Raw genomic sequence first — 11,072 nt, forward strand, 5'->3', positions numbered from 1 at the left:
TGCTCCTCTCTACTCAGCTGAGACAGAGCACCACCAGCAGCCAAGAGCTTTAAGGCTCTTTAATAATACGATTCACCCTCTAGTGGATGACATGGGACCTATTTACCTGCACATAAATTTGGGTAACCTCTGGCCAAGTGGGGAAATTCTGTCCAAGTCTGGATGACGTTTTGCTCTTTTAATAGTTATTTCTTCTCCCCGTTATACTCTTTGAACAAGTCAATAAAGCCAAATGATTAAGACTACATAAAAGCCAGCACATAAATCCGTGGTATAAGATCATAGTAACACTTTCTAAAGCAGAGGAGTCTCCAACTTACAGTAGCTTACTGTTATGCAGGAAATTATCAAGTACATGAAACAGAAGGTAAATTTAACAGGTTTTATTAAATTTACATATAAATTACATTCCTGTGCGTCATGCATGATTGTATAGTTAGATATATCCCATTCTGCCTTGAGTGAAAATGTTCATTCCTCACAAATAGGTGAGAATGCAGATTAAAATATACACAAATCTGCTAGACCACCTAAACCAGATAAGAAGTTTTGGCTCCAGGTTTCCATAACATCTCTCAGGAAAAGCCAAACAAGAATGACATCAGCATATTTTTGCCACAAGTAAGGGATTCAGACCTGTCACGTCCCTCCACACCAACATTCCCAGTGGATGAGGGAGGCTCTCTTAAGTGCTCTTCTTGATCGTCACCATTTGTAATGCTTCGCATCACCAAGAGGCCTCAGAACATGTAAACTACCTAGCTTCCAGAGGAATCTGGATCAGAATTTTCCAGCTGCTACAAGGAAAAACTCCACAAGGCAGTCCAAAATAAAGGCTCTCAAAACATACACACGTAGATGCCAGGTCCTCTTCATCCCCATCCTCCTGTCTGCACTGTGCTGGCACTTGGCTTTAAGGCGGATCAGGTACTGTATCTCTCCGAGTGGATGCTCAGAACTGGCAGCTCCTTAAGCAAATGACAGGTTTGCTTTTTCAGCCTTGTGTGCACCCCTTTGGAGAAGGAGATTTACTGCAGCACTTGATACAGGGCAAAATGCTTAAGGCTGTCATATATTGTACCCAGAATAAGCACAATCAGAAAGTTTGCAGATGCAAAAGTAATTTTTGGACATCTACTAACCTGTTTTGGGGAACCAGTGAGAAAGTTGGTATTTTCAGGACTAAAAACCCTAAGTGTCCAAGTTACAATGAAATTCAGCAGGATTGGGAAACTGAAAACCCAAGTCTAGAGTACTCTGAAAACTGGAAACCAATTGTATCTTGTAATTATGCTTTTCTTCATAAAGATCAAATTTCTTTCACCATCCTGGCAAGATAATTGCTACTGCCAAGAGAAAAAAAAAAATCATATATATTTGTCATACATCAGCTTTGAGCTTCCTTTAAGAGCAATATACTTCAAAGTCATGTTCTGCTGAAGGGACTAAAATGAGATTTGTTGAGTTCAGACTTATGGAACCAGTCTGACAGTTTTTATTCCCTATGTATAAATTAAGCCACCAAGTTTTGTTTCTGAAGCTCACAACATTCCACAAGAGAAGTTCCCTGAGAAAAACAACATTAAATGCCGGGTATACACAGCTGTAGGACACACAACAGCTGCAGACCTTCTCTGGGCATCCAAATATTCCAGTGCCTCCAGTGAGGCTCTAGGATCTCTGTACTGGCAAACAGTCAGATCACAGGATATGTAATCAAAATACTTCTGTTAGCTGGATGGATTGCTGCTCTGTTTGGCAGCATTTGCAGCAAGCTGCACAGTCAGAGAGGGTCCCTGAACTGCCATTGATTATGTCACTTGACTTGTGCTCAACTTGGACAACACTATGATCCTAACCTGTAACCACTGAGGGTCTTTCCCCCATTCCTGTTAAGTAAGAGCACTCCAAAAGCCTGTTGTTAGCCTTTTCTGGTGTAAGAGTCTTCCTTGCTTAGTACACTGGACCAGCTCCAGGTATTGGCAGTGTGGCCAGTATCTCCTCTGCAGAGTTCTTTCTCTTCTGACCACAGAGGGAGAAGAGAGCAGCTGAGTGGCTCATTATCTAGCAATTAAGTCCACAGCACATAAAGCATTGGAGAACCTGTGGACACACCAAGGAAAGCATCCTCACCAGGAACAGGCATGTTCTGCTGCTGAGGTGTAGAAAGTGTTTGAGACCTACCTGGCAGACAGAAACATGGGCTCCTGAAAACATCAAGTCAGAGAGGATATGAGGTTTGTGTGGTTGAGATCAAATGAGTTAGCTACAGTCTGGCAATATAACACAGGCAATTCCTACTTTCTGTCAGAAGAGAGAGATCTTTGCATAAGATTAGTGGGTCAGTTAGGAGTTCTGCCCTTCTCTGAAGGAGACGGGCATTTCCACTGTAATACAAAAGCTTTTTTTTTTTTCAAGATACAGATGAAGATGCACATAGTCAATTATAAACACTTGAGAACAGCATTCACAAGAATAAGCAGTTTGGGAGGGGTTTTTTAACAATGGTCATACTGATATTGTTACTACTGTCCATCCTGCACAAAAAGCAAAGGACTTTTATTCAGAAAAATGCAATCTGGATAGTTAAAAATGGAAATTAATTCAGCCAGCTACTCTGATATGACAGCAGACTGGTATGAACACAAAGTGGTTTTCGATCCTAAGTCCAGCAGTCACTCCCATGGCAAATGCTGTCATAGAGGCTGTTTATATGAAGTTATGAGTGGGCATGCATACACTTGGTCAAAGAAGGTGGAACACAAGCTGGTGTTTTCCACAAATTCCTTTTTCAGGACAACACAGCAAGGAAAAATTCTCTATTCACTAAAGTAACAGTCCAACATGATATTAAGAACCAGGACTTCTCTAAGCCATCTTCCATTCTTCATTATAGTACACTTCCCAGAATGATGCAGGAAAAAAATCAAGAATTCAGAGGTGCAGCAGCCTTGGAGTCAGGAACTGGATTGTAGCTTGTCTATTAATAGATAGGGTCCTGTGAGCACACAGCAAATGGGTGGGCCATGTTTCAGTTATAACTTGTCTTGGATGCTGGTAGATGGTTGTTTGGGCTCAAATGCTTTGCTTGACCACGGAGAAAAAAGGGTCAGTATATTGCATATAGATGAAGGTAGTTGTCCCTCTGACAGACTACTTTCTGAGCAAACAACAGTCACATGTATCAAGTCCATTCCTGTCTGGCTGTAGGCCAAACCAATTTCAAGTCCTAGACTACTCCAAGCTTGGATACATGACCACAAGCTAAGCCAGCAGCTCTTTAGACGGTGACCACAGAGCAGAATGTGTCAGAGGCATAGCTGTACACAGCCCACAAAACTCAACCTGCTCCAGGTTTCAGATGCCCGTTTTGGAGCGGATCCAGTTTCGATAGTAAGTCACTCGTGTGTACACTCCTGGTTTATTTCGCTTTCCACATTCATCTCCCCAGCTCACTATTCCCACAAGATACCAGATTCCTCTGGAGTTTGCATGCACCAGTGGCCCACCAGAGTCACCCTAAGGAGAAAAATGTCAACAGGCAGGAACAAAGTTAACAGTGTTCACCTCACTAATACAAGTCTTAAATTGTTGTGTTACAACTGACAGGTATTTTTCTCTAGACCTCAGTTTCACAAAGTTTATTGGCAAGACAGAAGCTGACAGCCTATATCTAATTCAGTCTCTCCCAGTCCACGCCCTTATATCTGTATTCTCTCATATGTGCATTATACATAAACCCCAAGCACTGAACTTCAGACTTCAACCCATGAGCCATGAAGCTCTTCGTTTGCATCTGTCAAGGTACCAAAACCCATAAACTTTAGACTCCCTGAAGTGTATTTTATTTCTAGAAAACATCACCTTCCACTCCACATAGTTTCTTTTTAATATTGCCTAGAAATAAACTTACCTGGCAAGCATCCACCTGCCCCTCCAAGTATCCAGCACACAACATTCCAGGTGTTATCGCTCCACCATATACTTGTCTACTATTACAGATCTCAGTACTTATAATTTTCACTTCCGCTTGTCGAAGCTGATTAACACTATAGCCTGGAAGGAGAAGTGGCATAACAATATGCAGGCAGAGTTCACAACATAAAACATGCAAAGATTAGGAGTAGACAGATTTTCCTACAGCTTTTCTGCCATCACAAGCTATCTGGACAATGTCTCAGAAATAAGAAAGTTCCCTCCTCCACCAAAATCCCTCATTTGCTTTCCCTTGCATAACTCTTCTCTGTCTTTCATCATCACTAGATACTCTTCAGCATAATGCACAAAGAGATTTTTGTACATATTTCTGTATTAAATTCAACTGCAGGCTACAAGATACATCCTTGATATCACTGGAAAGACAGGGCACATGAAGGAAAGAGACACTCACCATCATTCTCCAAAGCTCCCCAGCCTGTAACAAAACAGGAAATGTTGTCTGGGAAAACGTGAGATGCTTCAGGAAGACACACACTGTGCACATCACTTGTGAACTCAATAGGAGAGGCAAGTTCCACAACAGCCACATCATGTTCGTGATCAAGGATAACTTCACCATATCTTTCATGAACAATAATTCTTCGGACAAGTTTTTTCTGTTTTGGAGGTCTCAGCAGAATCCCAAAGCTGGCAGTCCACCTCCGAGGGTCAGTTCCCCTGTAAGATATTTGAGGTTATGTCACAGCCACACAAAACAAGATTCCCAAAGGAGCTTAGCTCCCCTTTTAAGCATCAAAAAGCATCGCTACCAGGTTTGCCTAAGGCAAACTTCACTACATTTCAGTAGATATAGACATTAAAGGGGCACAAAAGGTCAGAGCACCCAAGAGTCCTGAGGCCTGTAGGATCAGGAAGGCGCTGATGACTTACCCTCTAAAGCAGTGGGCTGCGGTCACCAGCCAGGTATTGCTGATGATTGATGCCCCGCAGCGGTGGGTCCCATCCAGCTGGATGCTGGCCTGCCATGGCCATTCTCCATCCCGCGCACGCTGACCGCCAATTATTCTCTCCACTCCTGTGAAGGAGAATGCCTCTCTTCGTAATCCACAGCCTGCCAAAGAAAAGACAGCTCTGCTCTAGCTGATTGAAGGCCCTCATGGCTGCACACACACATGTAACAGGGCAGGGTGTCTGTCAAGAGACGGCCTTCAACTAAAGCAGGGAAACCAAGTGCCATGGTCACAAGTGTCTCAGGACAGATGCAGGGCAAACAAGGAAGTTTGATAGAAGAGTCAGTACTTTTTCATTAAGCCAGTTTCCAGACACACCAGCCTATATGTTCCCCCATGGGAACTGAAAGCTGTGTATCTGAGACATTGAAAGAAAAGATTTTGTCAGGTCACCTCCAGATTAACCTTGACAGCAGCAACAAAAAAGTAGTGTCCTCTTCCTCCAGCAATTTACTTACAGCCACTGTGCCAACAGCACAATCATATGTTACCCATCTGAAAAAAGTTAAATCCAATTCTCAGAATCCATTTGAAAGTGGAAAGCTAACATGCAAAGACCATGCAGGGAACTGGTGCAGTCCCCTGGGAGGGTACTTATTCTGTCTCCCTTTTTCCAGAGGAGCTTTAAGACCTCAAGGGGGAGCACAGAACAAGAGAAGGACTGAGAATTTGCCAATCTCCAGGGCTGAGTCATTGCCTTGCTCTCACTGTGATCAGCTCTTCTCCCTCTCCCACCCCCTGCCCTTTCAGCTTAAATCTGACAGACATCTATTGTCAAACGTTTCTGCGTGGAGGAGGGGGCAGGAGAGAAAATGTTTCTTGAGGGATTCCAGCAAGAATCTTGGCCCACAGAAACTGTCAGTGCTTGTGCAAACTTGCTAACAGTAGCTTATCTATGTGCCCAACTTCCCATAACCAACATTAAACCAAGTGCTTCCCACCGCTAAGTCAGAATGCTTTATTCTACAAACAGCACAGAGCCAGCAAGACTACAAGAAAATTATCTAAAGTCTTCCATGTCTCATGCACTCTCTCCTGCTCTAATATCTGGAATAAATTCTTTTTTCAACTTGTATCATAAAAACATAAGGAATTTGTAAACACAGAACCTCTAGAACCATGTCCCTGAACCTTTACTATAAAGCATTTGTACTTACAGTTGTTTAAAAGGTTGTCTCCCTTTTTCTTATTCAACTCTGAAATGAAAAACAAACACCACAGTGAGTATATGCTCATATGCTCCATGATCTAGCACAGACTCCCTCCCTGTACCCAGCAAACACAAATTAAATGGCTTGCATTGCTGCATGCAGTGAAGTATGGTAAAAGGAGTAATTTACTGTAACTGGAGAAGTTCAGTGAAGCCTCTGTTCATCACTGAAAGTGCAAGGCCACAGGATACATCTTTCTTGCCTTAGTTCAAAGCTAACCAAAGCAGCATAAGACTGCAAGTAGGTCTAAGTTACATCTGCATGTATAACATTCACAGTCACCATCTAACATCCACAGGCATCTTTTCAGCTTTAGTGTGACAAGGTGGTCAAAACAGTCTTTATAAATCCTCAGTGATGAGGTTGACTGGAGCTAAACTGCAACATTTCAAATTTTTTCCTACAAAAACCCCTCTGCCAGATTGTGATGGTAACCAGCGACAGATTCATGGGACAGGATCACTGCCCAGGGAACCTCATGTTTTGTTACAAACACAGCAATCTGTCACAAAAGAAATGACAGAGGGTGAAGAAGGGAACCATCTCAGTCTTGCATTTTTTAATAGCTTGATGACTCTGCATTTCAGTGCCTGGTGATAGAGGTTCTTGTTCAATTCACTGTCTGCCTCAAAGTAGTTTGTGAACACATGGTCACAAAGTTGGTTTTTTTGATGAATTGAGGGGATCTGTCTCATTCAACACAACTAGGTCATACAGAGAAAGCCTCTGATGCACAGAGGAGAGCTCACACTCATAAGATCAGTGCCTGTGTGTTTTAGTGGTTTTCGTGCTACTTCTTCCAAGTTCCCAGGCTGTCAGCCTAACATACAGTTCTGAGAAGGGAAAAAAAAAAAAAAGAAAACAAGAATAGCCCATATTTGCATACTAAAGTGAAACTAATTACACTATGAACAGCAAATTATGAGGAACAAATTCCTAGGCACAAACCCAAGGCACTTACCTGTGAGTCTAATGGTAGACTGGTCAACATCCAAGTCCGTTGAGATTGTTTTCAGCCTTCTGCGTAACACACGGTTGATGTGACCCCAGGTCGTTGCTTCACTGTCAGCAGAGGCAAATTTAAATACCAGAACAACAGATGCAAGCACTCCACCAGGATCTGGGCTATAAACCAACACAAACAGAGTGGTGTTGTCCTCTTTGCCCACTAATGCCCTTGGTTCTGCTTTGTACTGTCTGCCTGTTTATATGAGAACTGGTCTGGTTTGCACAGACATCTAGAGCAAATAGCATAGCTGTGCACAAGTAAAGGAAGTTGGTTTTTTGGGTTTTGGGGTTTTTTTAGGTAGCAAAAGGTTCTCACTATGGCAATGATCAGAGGGAATTTTCTGGAAACTTTTATAAGCAATAGAGCTGGGAAGAAGAGAAGGGATTGCTCCCTTTGGCCTCCACACAGATCCTAGTCAGTAGGACACGAATGGCAGTGGTAATAACACAGTAAGTTACAACTCTTCAACAGATATCCAGTGTGCCATTCCTAACAGCCATTGAAAAGATCCAGTTTAGAGCCACAGAAGTTAAAAAGGTCTTTTGGCATTTCTTTCCATTTAAGTCACTTGTCCGTTTATTGGCCAGTTTGATCCACTGTATTTAGATACAACATGTTTAATAGCTTTGAAATCACTTACTATCACTATAAAATAATGAGCCCAATATTTAAAGCAACAGTCTAAAGGAAAACCAACCAAAGCCTTGAGGCAAAGACAAGGGAGATGCAGCTAAGCTGCTCCAGTGCCTAACTGCACAAAGTATCCCTAGTGAAAATAAGTGTGGAAGAGATACATTGTTAGATCAACTTAAAAAGCGTAAAGAGGTCACTTGGAGTATAGCTCCCAAATTCTGTGATTTCAGTTGATGTACACTATGGGAGGCTTTTGGAAGAAATCAGCATCAGACAAGAATTTAGAACATTTTAAGCAAACTACTCATTCCATATAGAGACAGGTAAAGGCAAGAAAGCCCAGAAGTGCTATGAAGACATTTGGGGGAATTTTGGCATTCTTTGCTGTCTAAGGAAAAATATTGCACAGCAGATCTGAGCCTTACAGAAATACAACTCCAAAATAAACTCCAAAAATCCTGGAGGAGAGGGAAGTAATGGCTCTTACCACTGAGAGTGATGCATAATTAATGCAGAGGAAAGACTTCAAAGCTCTCACAAAGGACCTTTATACCTGCATGTCCCACTTGCCTCCTTCCCTCTAGTGTATCTATGCCTATGTTCCCTTGTCTATATCCATGTATCTCACAGTGGACTCATTTATTCCTTCAGGCCTTTCCAGAGAGGGAGGAGAATAATCATCTCCTACTGTACACCATGCAGAGTGGTAAACACCAGCCCAAGCTTCCATGGGAAGCAATAAGTGTGACAAAGAGCTTACTTGGCATCTCTCCAGCTGTTAACTAGTAGTGGAGACAAGGATCACCCAGTAATCCAGTTACTGCATCACAGCCACAAACAACTGGTGCTCAGGAAATTAACCTGCAGAAGTATAAGGCCAAATTTCTCTTCCTTGCTGACCTCTGAAGGTAACTGAGCCCTCAGAGTACTGGAGGGGAGTGACAACCAGACAAGGCTTAGTCATCCCACTGATGTAGCCCAAGCATAAACAACCAGGAATGCTCCATATGGTCAAGTGGTAGGAAGAAAAGATATTTAACACATCCCTGCTTATTCCAGACCATCACATTACTTACCTTAGACTGACAACGTGGGACTTGACGTATCTTTTACTTAAAAAGGATTCCTTGAATACTTCAGACATCTGTTAAAAGAAAAGGATGTGTTAAAATACACCTGTAATAAATACATGCTTTCATGATATAACAGTCTCATGAGCCTCTGAAGCACAAGAAAATGCTTTCAGATTTCCACCTCTACACCAAAGCTACCATTAAATTTCCATCAGAGGATGCAGATCCAAAATAAATTGAATTGGCCAGTTTCACTGTCCATTCTGCTCTGTGGTTGCCTGTTTCACCACAGGGCTGCTGGAACAGACTGTGCTTACCATCTGCTTGCACACAGTCAGCAACACATCTTTAACCCACTACAGCAAGGTTTAGACAGGTAAGGGCCAGACACATAAGGATAAGGTAAAATCACCTCTGACTATTTCCAATCACACAATTGCAAGACTCCTCACCATAGCTCAGGCATGAACAGAGAAACATCTTAGTTTACCATGGTTTCAATCTCTTCACTCAGGTTCCTGAACTCTTCTGTGGTTTGCCTTTGGTACTGAGGGTCGTAGTTGACATTGCTGATCAGGAAAGATAAATTGTAATATCTGTCTTGATCTACAGGGGAGAAAAAATAAATAAAGGTAGCTGATCTCCTTTGATACAATTCAAAGATGAACAGTACCTCATAAAACATGGCACAAGTAGGGGTTCCAGGCTCTGGCTGTGATCCTATCAGTGGAATTATAGCTCTAGCAGCACCTTGGGAAAAGGGAGGTCTGGACCATGCTGATGCTCCATGAACCAGCTAGGGGCTAATTTCTTATTTGAGGACCATCCAAAGTAGCTGCAAATTACACCCACTACAACATTTCTCTGGAGCCCTTTTTCTAGTTGGCCTGAGGTGAGCACAGCACGAGACAAACCAGCCCACATATGTCCCTTCTGACTCAGTAGACAAACTCACTCCTCCCTGGCTGCACTCTGGCATGTCCCTGTCCCTCTGAAAGGCAGGAGACATGGAGCCGTTTGCATCCATTCAGCAGCTGGGTGATGTTTAAAATCTGGTCCTCTGGTGAATGGCAGAGGGGCCCCATAACACAGGGCTGGCAAAAACCAAAACTAAGATGTAGCTCTCCCACTGCTTCTTCTAGTGTCCTAATGCAAGCCATAAACTCACCAACTCCTGGTGAGCTGAGATGACAACATGATTAGTTCCATTCCAGCAGGAAGGCATTTCAAAACCACTCACACTTGTATCTCAGAGACTGGGAATGAAATGACTTGGCTTCATTCATGAGCCAAGTGACTGGGAATGGAATGACTTGGCTTCAAGTCATGAGTCAAGATGATAGGATTTGACAATCTTAAATTTCGTTTCCAACCTTAACGATTCTGTGATCTGCTACTGAAACTGAGTCCTTGGCAACCAGGACTGACTCCTGGGCTCTGAAAAGCCCTTTCTTTTTCTGTAATATTCTCATCTAGGGGTACCAGGTTAAGTTTCTGCAAAAACCCCAAGTTCAACACCAAGCTTATTATGTGTAGCCTGAGTACTGGACACACCTCTGGCTTGTACAGAAGACTGTTATCCTTTGGTTCACCATGGATACCAGTGAAGGCATCAGAGCAAAATGAGAAAAAGATAGAGGGTTAAAACTGAAATCCCTGATTCAAGTAAAGGGTAGTTCAAGCATTCTTGCAGGTTTTCAACCGGTTCAGATCTTGAATAGGGTTTAGAAAACTTTCTCATGTGGGTTCTATACCAGGGGTGAATTGTATGCCTAAACGATCAGACAAGACAACAGTAGCAGGTGAAACACAACAGACTCCTGAAGTTGTGACAACAAAAAGAGTGGTGCACTTACCATTACACAAAAAAAATGTAATCAAGCCAATGATGAGGGCTAAGCCTACTATCACCGACACAACAATGACTGCTATCTTCCATGGCTCTAAACGCCTCTTTGCTCTGTCCATCGGGATCAATATCTGCATTGAAGAAAACAACATGGAGAAATTCAGCTCTAACACAAAGACAATAGTACATCCTAGGAGGGCATAGCTTAGCTCAGCTGAAAAACTTCACAAAATGAGGCAGTTTGGGAAGGACCCTGGACTGCCTGTTTAAACCGGGTCCCTCTACAGCAGGTTGCTCCAGGTCTTGTCCAGCTGAGGTTTTATTATCTCCAAGGACAAAGATATCCCA

General features: G+C 42.7%; 1 protein-coding gene across 1 annotated transcript; it reads right to left on the reverse strand.

The window, feature by feature from the left end:
• Window positions 1-424: 424 nt before the first annotated feature.
• Window positions 425-10,843, reverse strand: LOC126652169 (transmembrane protease serine 11E-like). Its single transcript, XM_050338793.1, has 9 exons — window positions 10,732-10,843; window positions 9,366-9,481; window positions 8,879-8,946; window positions 7,122-7,285; window positions 6,107-6,145; window positions 4,870-5,050; window positions 4,391-4,656; window positions 3,914-4,056; window positions 425-3,519 (listed from the first exon to the last, which is right to left on the reverse strand). The coding sequence occupies exons 1-9, from the start codon at window positions 10,841-10,843 to the stop codon at window positions 3,358-3,360; spliced, it is 1,251 nt and encodes a 416-aa protein (XP_050194750.1). The 3' UTR covers window positions 425-3,357.
• Window positions 10,844-11,072: the final 229 nt, after the last annotated feature.

Source organism: Myiozetetes cayanensis, unplaced genomic scaffold (assembly GCF_022539395.1).
Source record: "Myiozetetes cayanensis isolate MyiCay16 unplaced genomic scaffold, myiCay2020 scf7, whole genome shotgun sequence".
NCBI classification, from domain to species: domain Eukaryota; kingdom Metazoa; phylum Chordata; class Aves; order Passeriformes; family Tyrannidae; genus Myiozetetes; species Myiozetetes cayanensis.